At 35.4% G+C, this 19,489-nt stretch overlaps 1 protein-coding gene across 3 annotated transcripts in view; it reads left to right on the forward strand.

The window, feature by feature from the left end:
- Positions 1 to 19,489, forward strand: part of LOC127423717 (dedicator of cytokinesis protein 5-like) — an 82,422-nt gene that overhangs the window by 26,109 nt on the left and 36,824 nt on the right. For all 3 annotated transcript variants that reach the window (XM_051668236.1, XM_051668238.1, XM_051668237.1), the window contains 17 exons: positions 350 to 422; positions 613 to 755; positions 3,125 to 3,250; positions 3,432 to 3,556; positions 6,201 to 6,299; positions 6,614 to 6,686; positions 7,554 to 7,657; positions 12,298 to 12,478; positions 12,995 to 13,092; positions 13,173 to 13,262; positions 13,674 to 13,774; positions 14,028 to 14,162; positions 14,505 to 14,616; positions 15,712 to 15,782; positions 16,069 to 16,175; positions 16,313 to 16,449; positions 18,920 to 19,015. In XM_051668236.1, the coding sequence (XP_051524196.1) occupies positions 350 to 422; positions 613 to 755; positions 3,125 to 3,250; positions 3,432 to 3,556; positions 6,201 to 6,299; positions 6,614 to 6,686; positions 7,554 to 7,657; positions 12,298 to 12,478; positions 12,995 to 13,092; positions 13,173 to 13,262; positions 13,674 to 13,774; positions 14,028 to 14,162; positions 14,505 to 14,616; positions 15,712 to 15,782; positions 16,069 to 16,175; positions 16,313 to 16,449; positions 18,920 to 19,015 (1,871 nt within the window). The remainder of the gene's footprint in view (positions 1 to 349; positions 423 to 612; positions 756 to 3,124; positions 3,251 to 3,431; positions 3,557 to 6,200; positions 6,300 to 6,613; positions 6,687 to 7,553; positions 7,658 to 12,297; positions 12,479 to 12,994; positions 13,093 to 13,172; positions 13,263 to 13,673; positions 13,775 to 14,027; positions 14,163 to 14,504; positions 14,617 to 15,711; positions 15,783 to 16,068; positions 16,176 to 16,312; positions 16,450 to 18,919; positions 19,016 to 19,489) is intronic.

Consider the following 19,489-nt stretch of genomic DNA (forward strand, 5'->3'; position numbering starts at 1 on the left):
ATAATCTAGGTGAGACAAAGCATGAATAAGCTTCTCTGTATCCCTAAAACTCAAAACCTGTCTCACCTTGGAAATGTTCCTTAACTGATATTACTTTTTTAATAAAAATAAAATAAAAAATCATTGAGGGTTCAATATGTTAATAAAATCTCTGTTTAACATGAAGTATTTTCACAATTAAGGCCAAATTAACATTTATGCAACATATTTGATCTGAATACTTCTGAATATCAAATATTTTGCTACTTATTTGCTCTAAGAGAATGACAGCAGTACATAATAAAATAACTATACTGAATGAATCTATAGTTCAGATCAGTGCTAACGTCCTGTTTCTTTGTGTCCACAGTCATGGATATCACCGATATTGCCCACGGGAAAATTGATGATGATGATAAACAGTATTTCATCCCTTTTCAACAGTGAGTGTGTTATGAGATTAAAAGATGCTTTATTTGCATGATTATAGTATTTCTTTTCATGTTAATTTCCATACACTGTTGCGTATTTTCGGCAGAGTCCATCATGCACTGTAATAGTTTTGTCTCCCCTAGGCTGTTATTTTTTATTTTTCAATTTTGTCCTCCTCCTCTCTTTTCTCTCTTTTCTTAGGATTGCCATGGAAACATACATCCGTCAGAGGCAGCTAATCATGTCTCCTCTAATCCCATCTCGTGTCATCGGCGAGAATGAGCCACTCTTTGCTGTTTTCAACAAGGTCATTGCCACACGAGAGGTCAACCACAAAGGACAGGGTAAAGCAAGGCGCATAGGCCCAAAAATGTATCTTTGGTCTTGTGTTTATATATCACTGGGGAGTAATGTGACCTTGCGGAAGGTGTTTGGAAAGTCTGATATAGTCAAACTATTTCTCACAGAATGTCTCAGGATGGTTCAGTTGTGAATTCACAAAACGTAAAAGGTCTGTCTCTTTTCAAAACACGTTTCACACATGATTAAAATGACTGAGGTTGGTAGTAACTTACTGAAAGTTACTAACTTTCTGGGATTTGAGTCGCATTTAAATGTGTCTGTGTTTAATTCATTTATTTATAATAATTTTATTTTTTATAAAATCTAAGAAAAAAAGTTTTTGCATGAATGTCTGTGCAGATTTTACACTGAATATTAAACTTTAAGATTTGCATATCCTGAAGGAAATACCAGTACTTGCAAGGCAGCAAAAGAAGAGTGTTAATGTTTTAAGTAAGTGTTGGGGTGAAGTTTTGGTTCTGTGTAAATGCAACACAGCATGATGCCTTGTTTTCTTTCAGCTGTTTATGGGAATCAACATATAATGTGACACCTTCTTTGCAGTGTAAAAGCGACTATAGAACGCAAAAGTCTGGATCTGAAAGTACAAATCCCATTAATTTTTTCGAAAGGGGAACAGATTTTTAATAATTATTTATAAACCTTTAAAGACAGACCCACGTGAGCTCAGGTTGTTAATCAATAGTACAGTATATGCCTTTGCTGCAGCCATCAGTCCATGTTATTTCATCTTAATTTAAAAAAAATTATAGTAGTTTAATACACTCTCAAACTACTACTACTACAATTTTGCAATATAATTAAAGCATATTGTTTATACACCGATCAGCCACACCATTAAACCACCTGTCTAATATTGTGTAGGTCCCCCTTGTGCCACCAAAACAGCGCCAACCCGCATCTCAGAACAGCATTCTGAGATGATATTCTTCTCACCACAATTGTACAGAGTGGTTATCTGAGTTATCATAGACTTTGTCAGTTCGAACCAGTCTGGCCATTCTCTGTTGACCTCTCTCATCAACAAGGCATTTAAATTCCGAAGAACTGCCGCTCACTGGATGTTTTTTGTTTATGGCATGATTCGGAGTAAATTATAGGTACTGTTTTGCATGAAAATCCCAGGAGATCAGCAGTTACAGAAATACTCAAACCAGCCCGTCTGGCACCAACAATCATGCCATGCTCCAAATCACTGAGATCACATTTTTTCCCCATTCTGATGGTTGATTTGAACATTAACTGAAGCTCCTGATCCGTTTCTGCATGATTTTATGCACTGCTGCAACATGATTGGCTGATTAGATAATTGTATGGATGATTGTTGGTGCCAGATGGGCTGGTTTGAGTATTTCTGTAACTGCTGATCTCCTGGGATTTTCAAGCACAACAGTCTCTAGAATTTACTCTGAATGGTGCCAAAAAAAAAAAAAAACATCCAGTGAGCGGAGGTTCTGTGGACAGAAATGCCTTGTTGATGAGAGAGGTCAACAGAGAATGGCCAGACTGGTTCGAACTGACAAAGCCTACGGTAACTCAGATAACCACTCTGTACAATTGTGGTGAGAAGAATATCATCTCTGAATGCTGTTCTGAGATGCGGGTTGGCACTGTATTGGCGACACGAGGGGGACCTACACAATATTAGGCAGGTGGTTTTAATGTTGTGGCTGATCGGTGTACTTATAATCAACAACTTAAAAATAAAAGGGTTTTCCATATTTTCTATTTTTTTAATTACATCATTCACAATGCTTCATGAGATTGTAGGTCATTCCCTTTTCAAAGATGTTAAGTCTTGCACTTTGTCTTTTTGTCCGATTTTCAAATGCTTTTTTGCTTGAAATCAAAGTTTAGAATGTTAAGTTTCACCTTGAAGCTGGTTGGTTTGTTTCATGGTTTAGAACTCTCTTATGAAGGATTTTATGAAATTAAAACATTAATGGGAAAAACAGTTTCCAGGGCAGCTGAAAAAGTGGGCGGCACTGTTCTGCTCCCTATGTGGTTAAATGCAAGAAAGAAAAGATCAGTTACAGTACAGTTTGCAACTATTACAAGGATTGCTAATGTTACATTTCGAATGCTGAACATTGGGAGAGTTTACTAAAACCCAAAATACATTGCAGACTTAAGACTGAAACTATCTACAAAATAAAAGTACAGCGAACTTGATAAAATGCAGAAGGTTAGCACTTAGGTTTAGTGGCTTAGATAAAACTCCTAACCAGAATAGTTTGGGATTGTCAATACAGTACTGCCTTGTAAGCACTATAATTAACTTTGTATTGGTTGTTTGAAACACTTCTTATAAGGCAACATGTAGGTTTTTACAGCATGTTTTTATTTTCAGGTCTCTTTGTGACCCTAAAGTTGCTCCCGGGTGATGTCTTCCAGGTTAAAAAAAATTATCCTCATGTTGTGGATCGCACAACAGCTATTGTCAGGAAAATGGGCTTTCCTGAAATTATCCTTCCAGGTTGGTCTACACATCTTTCAAATGTTGTGGTAATAGCAGTGCTATTTAAATCCCCCAGATGCACTTTAGTAAATCCATTTGAATTTTTTTTCTTCACCCAAATGACCATTATAAGTCAACATTTATATACAGTTGTGGAGCAGAAGTGCAGTTTGTGCAACTATTATGTCCATCCATTCAGGTTACGTGAGGAACGACATATATGTGACGCTGCTACAAGGAGAGTTTGATCGTGGCAAGAAGACGACGCCAAAAAACGTAGAAGTTATAATGAGCGTGTTGGATGAAGAAGGAAATCCCATGGAGGTAAAAACTTCCTGTAACAAATTTTTTTTAAATTAATACTAACATCTAGGCATCATCCAGGTCTGGCTCCATTCTTGTATGTAACACCAACTTTAAATGATCCAATCAATTCCCAATGGTTAAAATCAAGTCCTGTCCCAATGTTCTGTTTTACTCAGAAAACGTCCCATTATGGATGTAAAATGTGTTGAAAATGCCATTTCATTTTGGTTTGGATTGTCAACTTGATGCAAGTACCATGGTGCTGTGATGAAAATTTGATTGTTATACAGTACATTCTTAAAGTATTCAGACCCCTTTATTTTTTTCACATTTTATGTTGCAGCTTTATGCTAAAATGCTTTAAATTATTAATTTTTTTCCCACATCAGTCTACCCTCCATACCCCATAATGACAAAGAAAAACCAGATTTTTGACATCTATCCAGAGATGTTTGATTGGGTTCAAATCCGGGTTCTGGCTGGGCCACTCAAGGACATTCACAGAGTTGTCCCTATGCCACTCTTGCATTGTCTTGGCTGTGTGCTTAGGGTCAATGTCCTTTTTGGAAGGTGAACCTTCAGCCCAGTCTGAGGTCCTGAGTGCTCTGGACCAGGTTTTCATTGAGGATATCTCTGTATTTTGTGGCATTCAGCTTTCCTTCAGTCCTGACCAGACCCTGCCGCTGAAAAACACCCCCACAGCATGACGCTGCCACCACCATGATTCACCGTTGGGATGGTATTGTGCAGGTGATGAGCGGTGCCAGGTTTCCTCTAGACATGACACTTGGAATTGAGGCCAAATAGTTCAATCTTTGTTTCGTCAGACCAGAGAATCTTGTTTCTCACAGTCTAAGAGTCCTTTAGGTGCTTTTTTGCAAATTCCAAGCGGGCTTTCATGTGTCTTTCACTGAGGAGAGCCTTCCGTCTGGCTACTCTGCCATAATGCCCAGATCAGTGGAGTGTTGCAGTGATGTTTGCCCTCCTGCAAGTTTCTCCCATCTCCACACATGATCTCTGGAGCTCAACCAGAGTGACCATCGGGTTCATGGTCACCTCTCTTACCAAGGCCCATCTCCCCCGATTGCCCAGTTTGGCCAGGCGGCCAGCTCAAGGAAGAGTCCTGGTTGTTCCAAACTTCTTATATTTAAGAATTATGGAGGCCACTGTGCTCTTGGGAACCTTAAATGCAGCCGAAATTTTCTGTGTGCCTTTCCAAATCATGTCCAATCAATTGAATTTGCCACAGATGGACTCCAATCAAAGTATAGAAACTTTTGAATACATTTACTTTAAAAAGTAATCAAAAATCTGATTTTTGCTTTGTCATTATGGAGTATGGAGTGTAGAAGAAGTGATTTATTTGTTTTTTTTATATGAAAAAATAATTAATTTAAAGCATTTTAGCACAAGGCTGCAACATAACAAAATGTGAAAAAATGAAGGGGTCTGAATACTTTCTAAATGCACTGTACCATAATATTTTAATGCATATCATGTTACAGAATGATTACCATATTTCTGTATCATGCCATTTTCATTATACATTGAAGTACTTTTAAGAGAACCATGGAACATGTCCAAAAAACATGCTAGTGCCATGGTACTTTGTGATACATTGTTAGTGTATCAAGCTACTTTGCATGTTAAACTTGAACTTAGGAAATACCACATAGAGGTTATTTCAATATGAATGATATGAATAAAAACACTTTTTCACTGGTTGCTTTGTCCTGAGTTCCTCATGCTTATGTTGAGTAAAGGTTTTCTCTTTCATCTTTTAGCACTCAGCTGCTCTCTCATTCACTCTATTTTTCTGTGTGTTTTGACAGCCAAACTGTTGCTGGCATACAAACAGCTCACAAATATGTCTCTTTTATAAAACGACTGCAGTTTCAAATGTCCGAAAACACACGGCATGGAAAGCTTTTGCTGCATTGTTCATGCCAAATGCTATTTTAAGCTGTAATGTACATATCTGATCTATGTTTATAGTTTATATGTCCTCTACCTAAATTTTTTGCTGTTTTCCTCTTATGCATGTTGGAACTATTTCTTAAAACATATAAGCTTCTCTTTCTTAGTCTTATCATCATATTATATACTGCACATATTCAGCTCTGTTCTTCAACTGTGAACTGTGTACTGCCAGCATTTGCGACTTTCTTTCATATGTGCTATTCATGTAATGCCACTTGAGTCTTTTTAAAGGTGATGTGTGTATTTTTTCTGTTTTCTGTAATACTTTCTTCTGTTCTAACTTATATAACAGAATTTAGAATTTAGAACTGTTCTAAATTCATATAAACACTGTGCCTCGTGGTGCTATCAAAACTGCTCTGTTTGTTTTTTGAGCATGCTGTCTTGCCCGACACTGCAACATTGGCTTAACCAATGGTGTAAGTCTGGGACTATCTATTTTTTGGACCAATGCCAGAATGGAGGATTGTTCATGAAACATGTTTGAAAACAGTCATTGTTTTTGCAGTTCCATGTAGTGACACTAGTGGTGCAGAAATTACACTCTTCACCCGTAACATTGAACTGTTTTACCCTTGCAGATAACACTTATTGTTAATGAAATGCAAAAAAAATTAAATAAATCTATTTCTTCAAAAAGATAGAAGCTAGTCAATCTTTCTCGTTTGCTATCTCTCTTCAGAAAGCCATATTTCCTGGAGCTGGCTATGAAGGGATTACTGAATACAAGTCTGTGATCTACTATCAAGTCAAGCAGCCTTGCTGGAATGAGACGGTTAAGGTACAAACACCAGGACATGTAGTGGAAATATCTTGGCTTTAAACTGCCACTAACTTTGTGGCAGCTTTTCTATCTCCCTGTTTGCAATTTTTTTTCTTCCCATATTTTGTCGCCAATTTATGTTGTGTCAAAAACATTAAATCTTCTTCTCCTGAACCACTTGTCTTTAATTTACAGGCTGATGATTGCCTGTTTATTTGTCCTCTGTTTTGTGAAGTTTGTCTAGAAGTATTCTGAACAAATTAAGTGAAGGTAAATGTATCCAGCTAGCACATTCACCAGCACTTTTTATGCCTTCTTTTTCTTACTGTCAGGTGGCCATTCCCATTGAGGATGTATGTCGGTGTCACTTAAGGCTGACCTTTAGGCACAGGTCATCTCAGGATTGTGAGTTCATAGATATGTTCACTATTTTGTTTTCAAAAGTACTTTAAAGTCAATATGAAATTAAAATATTATTTCTTAAAGGAATATTCCGGGTTCAATACAAGTTAAGCTCAATCGACAGCATTTGTGGCATAATGTTGATTACCACAAAATTTATTTTGAATTTTACATCCTGTTCAATACACATTCCTAGACTCAAGGGTAGTTCGCACACTTGCAGCAACAAAACAAACAGAAAAAAATATTTTCTGGGAGTTGGTTATACCAGCGCTCAACCTAATGCAAATGAGCAGCGACGTGTTAAGGTGATTGCTAATAGGAGTCCAGACAGTTATCTGACACCTGCAACTGTTGGATACAGAAGTCGATTAGAAACGGCTTGTAGCAACCAAGTATCTTTGAATTACCTTTTATTGTGAATGAGTCATACATTTTAGTCAAAAGAAAGAAATGTTTGTCCTCATAGTGTTTCCTCTCTTTATGATAACTTTCTTCACCTCTAAAACAACTTTTTTTTTGGCTGACGTCACCAAGCCCTTATGTTTTTCTGTATTTTATTTTCGCATAGAGACCACTTTTCACCATCCAATCAATTCTTGATGAATAATATGTCCTGCCCTGCATCTTTTTCTTGAATATTCTGTAATGTGACATATTTCTGTGTGAAACAGATGTAAAGTGGGTTGATAAAAACGTTTAATGTTGACTCTAAAGTACTTTACCATTTTGATAGCTAGGGCCATTTTAAGAATTGAAATGCTGTGATTTCCCTTTGTTGTGTCTTATTCAACACTAGCGTATATTTAGTTAATTTACCTGGCAGGTTTGCTGTCATTGTTGAAAATTTGTCTGCTCACATTTCTTCAGCCAGAGATAAGTCGGAGAAGCCATTTGGCATGGCGTTTGTCCTTCTGATGAAGTCGGATGGCACCACTCTTCCAGATGGAAAACATGATCTCATCGTCTACAAGGTGAGCATGCTAAAGGTGCTCTCAGCAATTTTGTGTTTGACACCTACAGTGGGTATAGAAAGTCCCAACCCCCTTTAACCCTCAGGGGTCGACGGACGCGCAGGCGCGTGCTGCTGGATTTTTTTCTTCATAACAGCAGAAACAACTTAAAATACTCTGTCATTTTTGGTCATACAAATAAGTGTAAGACATCATTAGAAACTATAAAGGGTCTACTTTTATTTGTGTACACTCACAATAACAACAAAACCTTGTGCTTTTGTAAAATAAAGAAAACAAACAGGGCGCGCTTTCAGCCGTCTCTGTCTCCGCGAGCATCTTTCTGAAACACATCAAAAAAATGAACTGAAACTCCGCGAATACTTATCAGACAAACATGAAACATATGTCTAAAGAAAGCTTAAAATGTCTACTTTTAAATAAAACAATTCAAATTTAAAATAAATATTCTCCTGCAATGTAATCTGTATGAAACAAAGTGATGTACATTTTCTCCTGGCTCAGCTAATTATCCCTAATGTGATCACACCCACGCGCAGAGGGCGTTATTCATACAATAATGTACATAGGCGATCAATGCAAATGGTAAACGCCCCCAAGACAAGTTTTTATAAATATATATAGATATATATATTAAAATGCAATTTATTCCTGTGATGTAAAGCTGAATTTTCAGCATCATTACTCCAGTCTTCAGTGTCACATGATCCTTCAGAAATCATTCTAATATGCTGATTTGCTGTAATATCTGATATAGGGCATATACACTATATACATTTTTTTTCAGGATTCTTTGAAGAATATAAAGTTCAAAATAACAGCATTTATCTGAAATAGTTAGCTTTTGTAACATTATACAATACTGTTCAAAAGTTTGGGGTCAGTAAGTATTTTGTTTTGGTTTTTTTTTGGGGGGGGGGGGGGTTTGGAAAGAAATTAATACTTTTATTCAGCAAGGTTGCATTATATTGATCAAAACAGTATAGACATTTATAATGTTACAAAAGCTTTCTATTTCAGATAAATGCTGTTATTTTGAACTTTCTATTCATCAAAGAATCCTGAAAAAAAAGGTATATATTGTGTATATGCCCTATATCAGATATTACATTTTATTCTGTTTCCAGAGGAGGGGTCTTTGTCTCCTCAGGTGTGAATCACATCAGTATTCATGATCAACCACGCCTCCTCACATATGGCCTTTCTAACACTAAAAGTGTCGTACAAAAGTTAAATGACTATATTGTTTTGTATGAATGAGTGATCAGGATGGTTTTCACATCATTTTGTAGCAAAAACTCTAGGCTACAAGATCCAGTTCTCTTCTCACAAGAAAAGTCTTGTGAACAAATGTTTAGTATGTGTTATATGGCCTTATTTCAGTGACTTAAAATGTTTACATACATGTTGCTCACATATTATTGTAGCCCAGTTTGTGCTGAATACATTGTTATCAGACTTTAGCCATTAATATGTTTTTAAGCAACTGAAAATAGCACAAATGTCAAGGCATGTCAAAACTTCTCAGACCCCAGAGGGTTAAATTATTAATTGCCTTACAGCCTGAATAGCCTCTGTGAACTGCTTTTATTCTGAACTAATCAAAGTCACTACAATAGATCACAGCCAATTTGCTTAATTTGTGATCAGGAAGGTGGCTGGCTATACCTCAGTCAATTTGCAATTCTAAGGGGGGTGTTCCAGAGGCATAGCCGGAAACAAGACTTTGGGTGTGCCAAGAGAAAACTGTGTGTGCAAGAACTAAAGCACAGTTAAGTGAAATATAATATGATGACCATTAACAACCACTGCATAATTTTTTTTTGGCAATATATATATATATATATATATATATATATATATATATATATATATATATATATATATATAATATATATATATTTAACAATGTATAGTTTAAATGACTGTAATAAATAAATGAAGGAAGTAGCCCTGTTAATATATAAAAATAATTTGTCTAACAATTTTTTTTTGGGGATGATTCATCATCATTTTCCAAAATATGCTAAAAACACAAATATAAATGATGGTACAATTTGCACAATACAAAAAAATGTATAAAAATACACCAGCATTTAGTTAAATAAATTGGTTTAAAAACTTGATTGTGGATAAGAAATAAATCAGTAATGCACTGTGTTGAACAGAGGAATGCACAACTGTAAGAACCTTTTTTGAACATCTTGGTATTAATGGAGTACAGGGAGGTTTGGTTCATAATAAAAACTGAAAAATAATACTGCTGTTACATTAATTATTAAGCCAGTGTAAATAAAGGATAATACCATATCTGACATGATGCAAACAGATGGTAAGTATACCGCTGATTATGCGTAATACATTTACATATCATCAGAATAACATTTACTGAACCAATAAAACGCGGTAAAAACGCAGTACAGTATAGCCTACCTTTTCAAGTGTATCCTTCAGATATTCCACAATATGCATAATATATCACAATTAGAGAAGAAAAGAACAACAGTTAACTTATTTTGCGTGTACGACACGTGCCATTATGAATAATGAGGCATAAAGCCGAACTCAGTAGCATAAACGTTCTTAATATAAAGTGTGCGCTTGTTTGCTCAGTCACGCACCCGGCATCTGTTGCGAGAGTGCGTGTGCAACCTTAGACAGCCTATGTAACACATTGGGTGTTATTATTATAATCATTATAATTGATTATTAAATTTCGTTGCATTGAAGTTTAAGCATAATATAAGCGTCATTTCATTTAGGTGTGCAAGTTTACATTTTGGGTGGCAGTTGCTCACCCTGGCACACCCGTGGCTACGCCACTGGGGTGTTCACTTATCCAAATGAGCTATTTTAGTTATGTTTAGTATATTTAGTTTGTTTTTGACATTGTTTTTTTTTTTTTCACTTGGATATTGTGGGTTACTGTGTGTAAATAAAACCAGAAAAAAGTCTAATTGTATATTCTAGGCCAGGGTTCGGCAACCTATGGCACGTGAATGGGTAATCTGTGGCAACAGCTAGAGAGAGGAAGTATTTTATTTATATGAAGTCCCTCACACGTGCATGCCAATTTACCACGTGTGAATCCTTCCTCATAATCATGCAGAGTGTTTTATGTGGTTATGAACTGAATGGGAAGGTAAACGCTATTAAAGTGTGATGAGACTGCACTATTCAGCGACTGACAACAGCACGTGCAAACCATTTGCGCATCACAAACCGCTGATAGGAGGCACAGATCAATCTAATAAACACAGTCCGCTTTGCTTCGGTCGCACTGCGTGGTTACCGGATGGCATCCTTCATTTTCTTATTTTATTTGCTGCTTTTTGCTTTCAGAACAACACGATGTAAATAAGAACATACGCAATCAATGTTTGAGATTTCCAGCATCATACAAGCTTCTTAAACCACAATGATGGGGACTCTCAAACTAAAACAGCATTATTAAGGGAAAAGAGCAAACACACATAGTGCAGTTCAAAAGTCTGATTCAAAATCTTGAAATTAACAAGGTTTCAGGACTTTGAAAAATTTTATTATTTAAAATGAATAAGAAATATTTAAGATTCCACACAAGTCTAGTTCACTAGTCAAATAAGCAAATTTGTGTCCTTAATTGTGTTAACTCCTTTTGTACAATAGGTCACATTTCCTTACTGCCATTGAAGCAGTCTTGATGCTCTATGGAACATTCACAAATCATGCTGGATAACACAGATCATCAGGTTTTGCCCAATTTTTCACTCAAACTGTATGCTGATAATATAATTTGTAATGATTAATAAACTGTATTCAATTAGAAAAAAGCAAAATAGATGCATTTTCAAGAGTGGACTGAAACTTTTGAAACATGCACTGACAAAAATAACCTAAAAAATGTGCTTTATGTGGTACCATTAAAAATTAGCATTGGCACATTGATTAACAAGGAAAATTAAAAATGACACTTCATGTCACAAAGGATGCTGACCCCTGTTTTAGGCTGTAAGGCAACAAAAGGTGAATATTTTGAAAGGGAGTGGTGACTTTCTACAACCACTGTATCAGCTTGAATGCAGCACCACGTAAACGTTCTGAGTTACCGATACCATTGTAAAAATACCCTATATAAGCAGTCAGACAATAATTCATTCTACAAGCAAAAGTGTTCAAAAATGGGGGGTTACCGAGATAAATTGAGTAATATTCAGCTGGTCATGTGATCGCAACATGGTGGTCCCCAGGAGGCGACCTGCTCCATGTAAGATAAAAAAAATGTTGAAACTTTTTTTTTTCTTAGTTTCCATGTTTATGACGGTATATGATTTAAAAAAATAAAAATAAAATATGTATTTTGAAAATTTTGTAAAATTGTGTTTTTTTTTTCTTTTCTTTTTTACTTTTTGTACCTTCAAGCTAAAGATAAACAATAAAGACACCTTGGTTTTCTAGTCATTTTGTTTTACTGGCTGAAAGAGCTTTTCAGTCATTGAAGCTCAACTTGGCACATGACCTTGAGATAAAAGCTCTTGTGTACTCCCTTTTACACCTGCAATTTATTATTTGTCCATGCGATGTGGCCTTACTCTTCCGCCAAACAATGAAAAAAATGTAATTCTTCTACAAAGTCTTCTGCTGTTCCTCGTGCCCTATAGGTGGACGTGAAGAAAGCTGATGATGCCAAGACGTACTTGAGCCTGCCTGGCTCGTATGCTGAGGTGGAAGAGAGAGAGAGACAGACAAGAAAACCCTTTCATCATCCTGGTGTCATTCCAATCACCAAGGACAGCTTCCAGATCGCCACACTAACCTGCTCAACAAAGCTTACACAAAACGGTGAGACCTGCTAAGGTTTTATTCCTTCGTAAATATAATAACACTGACATAGCATAAAATATTTTTAGAATTAAAGAAATAGTCACCCAAAAATGCTAATTATATAATCATTTCCTCACCTACATGTTGTTTAAAACCTGTATGGTTGGAACACAGAGAAGTTTAGCAGAATGTCCAATTTCTCAAACTTCCTCATTTTAATACAATGAAAGTAGATGGTGAACAGACACTGTCAAGCTCCAAAAAGAACTAAAAACACCATAAAAGTAGTCCAAATTATTTGCATTCAGCTATATTCCAAGTTTTCTGAAGCCTGAGGAACAGACCAGAATTGAAGTTCTATAACAAAAACTTCATTGGTTTTCGCTTATCAAAGCATGAGCAGTGTGGAAAGCAAGATTTTGAGCGAATAAGGACTTAAATATCAGTCTGTTTCTAACAAAAAGTTATCGTATGGCTTGTTAAGATCTTGTAGTTGGTGGATTGCTAAAACTTTTTTAATTTCCTCTGACCCAGTTGACCTTCTGGGCCTTCTCAACTGGAGATCGAATACTGAGAGACTTGGAGAAATTCTTCAGAAACTGATGTTTGTGGACGGAGGGGAGATTATTAAAGTAAGACAATGAGAAAACACAAAGCTGGCCCACTGAAAATGCTGCCCTACAATCTGAGGTTTTTGTTTATGTGTCTCTAGTTCCTGCAGGACACACTGGATGCTCTGTTTAATATCATGATGGAAACCTCGGAGGAGGAAACCTATGACACACTAGTTTTCAACGCACTGGCAAGTATTGATTATGTAATTCAGTTTGAGAGAATTTATTAGTCAACATCTCCCAGTTCTCAACCTGTGCTTCAAAGCTAATTACTATTTCATAATGTGTTATAGAAATGTCCTCTTTAAAGACAGTATGAAATGACAGTTTGAAACGAAATGTATTCGCATTTAACTTTTGTAATCAGAAAAGTTGTTTCAGAGTCTGTGAAAGTTAGATTTTCATCAAAGATTATGAAAACAAACATTGTTTATAACATAAGCTGATGAATCATGCACAATAAAACCAGGGACATTTACTAAGGAAGTAAATGAATCAATTTTGATTACCTGTTTTCTTTAAATGTTAGAAGTCATTAGAGTATTACTGAGGAGCTAGATAGCTAAACCTATATAAAATTCTGTTTTTTATTTGCTTAGGTCTTCATCATCTCACTGATCGGGGATATAAAATTTCAGCACTTCAATCCTGTTTTAGAGACCTACATAAGCAAACACTTCAGCGCTACTCTGGCGTACCAGTAAGAATTCCTTTCTTGTTTTAGTTTCTGGTTGATGTGTGTGTCACAGTTCATGTGCTTTATTATAACGCTACCATTTTTGTCCACATATAATTCTCACTTTGCCATCTAACACTCTCTTCATCTCTGACCTGTTCTTTAAACACACCTGTCCTATTGTGCTCTGAAATGTCTCCTGTATTGATTTCAGAAGCTTTTCGTAATGACCTCAGAGTGTTGTCTATTTTATTTTAACATTTATTTTTTCTCACAGGAAGTTGACCAAAGTGTTGAATTATTTTGTGGGCCACGCTGAGGACTCGGCTCATACAGAGCGCCTCTATGCTGCTTTGAAAGCCTTCAAGTACCTTTTTCGTTTCATTGTACAGTCTCGGGTTCTCTATCTGAGGTGTGTTCAGTTCTTAGAATGTGCTTTCAAAAATGGCCCCCAGGTGGGCTTTGAAATATTGATTGAACTTGTGCTTGATCTAACAATGAAAATTTTCACTTCTGTATTTGGGCAAATGGATTTGCAATGACACTTCTAAACAAACCAAATTATGGCAATTAAAGCTAAAGCACATGGGATCAAGCCCCACTTTAATCTGTAAAATTTTCCAGAAAACACCATGCTTTACTGTGTAATATGATTTGGAGCATTGCATGTTCCTTTAATGTCATTATGTTAATTTGTATTATTGAATTTACAATATGTTAAAAATGTATTTGTTTTGTCTTTGTCGTTTGTCAGGTTTTATGGGAAAAGTGAAGATGGAGAGCAGTTTCTTGACTCCATTCGCACCCTATTTCTCTCAATCAGCAATCTGATGGATAGACCTCTTGATGAAGGTGTTAAGATAAAGGCAGGTTGATAAAGAAACAAGAAATAGAGGAATTATGGGTGTTTTTAAGTCGCTTGGGTGAAGTGTCCATCCACCAAATGAATAAATGTCAGTGTAAATGTAAAAATGAGGAAACAACATGTTTGCATGCATTTAAAAAAAATAAATAATAATAATTACACTATTTTCTAGCAATACTAAACATCAAAATGTAATAAAAAGTGTACAATAATAAAAAAAAAATTTTCAAACAAAAAAGGGTAACAGGGTTGCAAGTAACAGAGTTACAGATTTAGCCTAAATTTAACTAGCACTCAGTACTGTTTAGCTCAATTTTTTATTTTTAGTTATTGCTAAACTTTTTTTCCCTTAAATGAAAAATATTTTTAAATAATTTTTCTTACAATAACTTTGGTAATAGGGTAAAAAGTTAAAAGGGGGAGGGGTGGCATTTGATGTGGTTATATAGACGTGTTTATATAAATTTATATTTGAGGTAGACCGATATATCGGTATTAAAGTTAAATCGGTGCCGATAGTTGCTTTTTTAACTATTGGTTATAGGCAAAAATCTATTTAGATAGTTTTTTATTTTTATTTATTTTTTACCTACGTTTTTATTCCTCCTTGTTGCTCTGTGTTTTCCGCTGGAGGATTCGACATTTACAATAGCTTGGTTCTGCTTCGTATTGATAATCGATTTTAAAAACTATTGTCTGATTAATATGTTATCGGCCTTTTACCAACTTAGTTATCAGTATCAGTAAAATCCACTATCAGTTGATGTCTGATTTATAAATGTTTGTGTATGTGTTTAAATATACTGTATATATGAGGTGTTTAAATGTCAATATTTGATGTGTTTAAAACTGGACATTATGTCAATGTTATGCTAGTTGTATAATGGTTTATCTGACATATCTGATAGTTCTCTTTCTAATGAACATGGGATAAGTGCATTCATTGCTTTAGAAATAATGAGACAGCTATTTGTACACTTTTTGTGGAAAGTCCCACCTACCTTATATTGAAAAGCTAAATCCAAGTTAATGAAATCTTGTTTAGATGCAGTAAATTCTGTGGCCTAAGTTGGTCTCTTTTTGTTTTTTCTCACAGGGTGCAATCTTGAAATATCTTCCTACCATCATCGATGACTTACAGATGGTTTTTGAAGCTGTAGAGCTTAGGTAACGTGGTCAACATCTCTCATATTCCTTGTAAACACCTACTATTTGAAGTTAGACCAGCATAGGAAGTAGAGGGTACTATATCTCCAATGTTTACACTTCAGTAAGTTAAAAACTGTCTTTTTTTTTTTTTTTTTTTGAGAAAGGGATACTTGAAAATTTTTTTCAGAAACTGATGGATGTGGAAGAAGGGGAGATTATATGTATTTCCCCTCAGACTTAGTGTTTACTTACTTTTTTCTTTTTTTCTTTGCTTTCTCTCTGACTCTCTCTCTCTCTCTCAAAGTGTTCAGCTGGCAAAGTTTATCGAGAGTATCCCAGATTTTCAGATGGTCAGACAGAAGCTTGGCTGTCTGAGGAAAATTGTCGAGAGCAACCTTTTCAGACAGCCAGGTGAGACTTAAATTGACGCTGGCATTCAGGCCAACATATGATTTTCTTCATTGATTTCACACTCACAGCGAGCAGCATGAAGCTCAAGACAGCTGTGTGTCATACCATACCACTCATATTCTCTCTTGTGCTTCTAGACTGCCGAGATGTTTTGTTGCCCCTGATCACAGACCAGCTGAGCGGGCAGCTGGACGATCACTCCAATAAACCTGATCTTGAGGCCTGTGTTCAGCTGCTAAGCACTGTACTGGACATGCTGGACCGTAAAAATGTGGTAAAACATCCCTAACAAGAGCTGAAGTTACGAGGGACCTAATCTCCGTCTCATTTCTAAAAATAAATATATTACTTTATCTCTTTGTATGATTTTCATATACTTTTTTGCAAATCAAAATTTGTAATTATTCACCTCGGAGCTGGTTGGTTTTGTTCTTGGCTTAGGACTCTTTTATGAAGGATTTTATGAAATCCCTATGGAAGAAATAAATGGGAAAAATACTTCAGAAAATAAGACAGCTGAAAAAGTGGGTGGGCACCGTTGCACTTTATTGCACAAAATAAAACATTTCTTGCAAAGTTTCAATGCTACAAACCTTGCAGACTTTGGCAAAATAAAGCAACTATTTCTTCCTTTGAAGCACTCATTGTAGCAGACTGCTAAACACATTGGACAGTTCAAGGATGCATATTGAACTCAAAAATGGCAAGAGCTTTCTCAGAATGGCAAGCTTCAATATTATGGTGCTTTGCTTTTGTGGTTATATCTGATTTCAGGCTTACCCACCTCTAAACATCTTGTAAAAAGTGGTTGGACAGTCCCTTCTGTTTGAGTGGGTAGTTCTTGGCCATAGTGATGTCAAAAGTATTGGTACTTTAGTATCAAATCGATAAAAAAAAGTTGTTTTTTTTTTTTAAAGGATACCAGTGTTTATTAACTACCGGTAGTACCGAGTACCGACTCAATTCGGTCCATGCATGCTGTCTGAATAACACATGACTGCTTTCAAATGCTCACATTCTCATTTAAGCTTGTGTACTGTGACACCTTTTACACTGAAATTGACACTTAATTCCTAGTCCTAGTAAATAATGGCTTAGTGTGATTATTAAACAGCAAATGGATGCTATTTAATTAAATAAATATACAGTCTACATGCACTGTGTGCTGCAAAGTGAATGTGAAAACAAATTTTATGAGCATCACACGCCGTGCTTGTAGTAGATGAGAGACAGAGATCTTATTCACTATAAGAGATGTTATTCACGTGTCTGCAGACTATATATTTATACAGTATAATTAAATTGCAGAATTTTGTGCTTTAATAATCACACTTGTTCATATAACCAATGTCTGTTATGGAACTGTGTAACTACCATTAAAAAATAAAAGAATAAATAAAAAACAAATGACTTTACATCAAATAAAAGTTTTGGTTAATAAAAGTTTGAAAAATAAATAGGCTAAAAATTAAATAGGCCAAAGGAGTGTGTTAATTAGCATATTACCTATATTTTCTGTGGTATCGAAATTGATATCGAGAATCATTACATTTTACTGGTATCTGTACCAACTACTGAAATTTTGGTATTGTGACAACACTATGAAGGGGTGGATTTACCCCTGTCTTTTCAGCCTATTGATGAGTTGAATACATTTACTAGCAATTGTTATAGTCAAAAGGTAATCTAAGAGTTTTTAGTCATATGCATTTATTCTGGTTAAGTTATAATTATGAATATTACAGGTAATTTGTGTATTTGACCTCGGAGGTGTGACTGAGGGTCTGACCCATGTTAGGAATGCAGTTAACAGTGCTTTCTCATTTAGTCCGGCTCCTGGAGAACAAATATACATCTAGATAAGGCCTGAGTACAAGTGAGTGTGCCTCAACCTTGAGAGAAAAGATAGCCTATGTTGTGTTCTGTCTAATGATATCATTGGAAGGATTGTTTGTAGTTTTGAGAATCATGTGTCTAAGTCAAAGGAACTGGACGCCAGTATATCTAAAGAGAAGACTCATCTCTGACCCATTTCTGCTTACCAACTTGACTTAGTGTTTTAAAAATATAGTCTTTTGAATGACTGCATTCACATAGTTAAACAGAACGTCATGTTTGTAAGATTTCTAGAATTGTCTGTACAGTTCACCTTTCAGATCTCCGTACTCATAAGAGATGATTTCAAATAATTTACATATACCTATAATTACTGTTGTTTCTGTAATCTAAGTTAGTTCGAGGTTAGATCATCAACTCATTTTCTCTTTCTGTCTTTTGCCAGTGGAAATGTGGAGAACTTTGTCTTCAGTAAACTCTCTCTCTGTTGTATGAAACGTCAACTTTGACTCATGGTCATCGTTGTACATACTGGTCTCTTTACTGGGAATAACTGTATTTCCTTACAACTAATTGGCAAGAATAAGTTTCAGTGTGGACCAGACTTTATGCTGATTGTCAAAATGTACTATTTGAGACTGAGTGATCTGCTTTTTTTGTATGTATATAGATAGACAACCTCATCTGTCAGCTATCATTTATTTCACTAGCATGTTGATATGAGACTGCGTTCAAGAGCTACAGTACCTGCCAACTTTCAGCATTTATGTTGCAAACTCAGTTGTTTATCTGAAGGAGTCATTTCTGGGTTCAGTTTGCACACATTCATCCATTCTTTTTGTGTGTCTTTTTGTCTCTCTGTTTCAATGTTTTTATTTTTTTTTATTGAAAATATTATGAAATTTCAGGGTCCCACGTCAGGTCATGTGAAGTTAATTGTGGACCGTCTCTTGCGGAGGATCAACCGCACTGTCATCAACCTGAGTTTAGACTCTCCATTTATAGTAAGACACCTGCATGCCACAACATAGAATGTTCTAAAACTGATATCAGCTTACCTTCCTGTCAGTGTTGGTTTTATTTCTACAGCACAGCACTAAAGGCTGAATCTCACCAAAACGTATGAAGTTCTGTTCAGCATAATGAAAATTAAGCCTAATTTTAGGACCATTAAAATTTTTTGCATTTTAATGTCAGCTAAGTAAATTTTACTCTCAAATTCTTATTACTGTAATGTGTCTGGACCCCTTTGTTTTAGTATGTTTGTTATATTGTGTATACTGTTATTCTCAAAAATGATTCTAGTTAGAATCTCAGTACTGTAATATGATAATTTCTACAAATATTACATATATATATATATATATATATATATATATATATATATGTTGGTAATATATATATTGCAAATATAATTGTTTATATTGTAATATGAACAAAAATATAATTCTGATTACTGCTATGTGATTTATATATAT

This window comes from Myxocyprinus asiaticus, chromosome 33 (assembly GCF_019703515.2).
Source record: "Myxocyprinus asiaticus isolate MX2 ecotype Aquarium Trade chromosome 33, UBuf_Myxa_2, whole genome shotgun sequence".
In the NCBI taxonomy this organism is placed as follows: Eukaryota; Metazoa; Chordata; class Actinopteri; order Cypriniformes; family Catostomidae; genus Myxocyprinus; species Myxocyprinus asiaticus.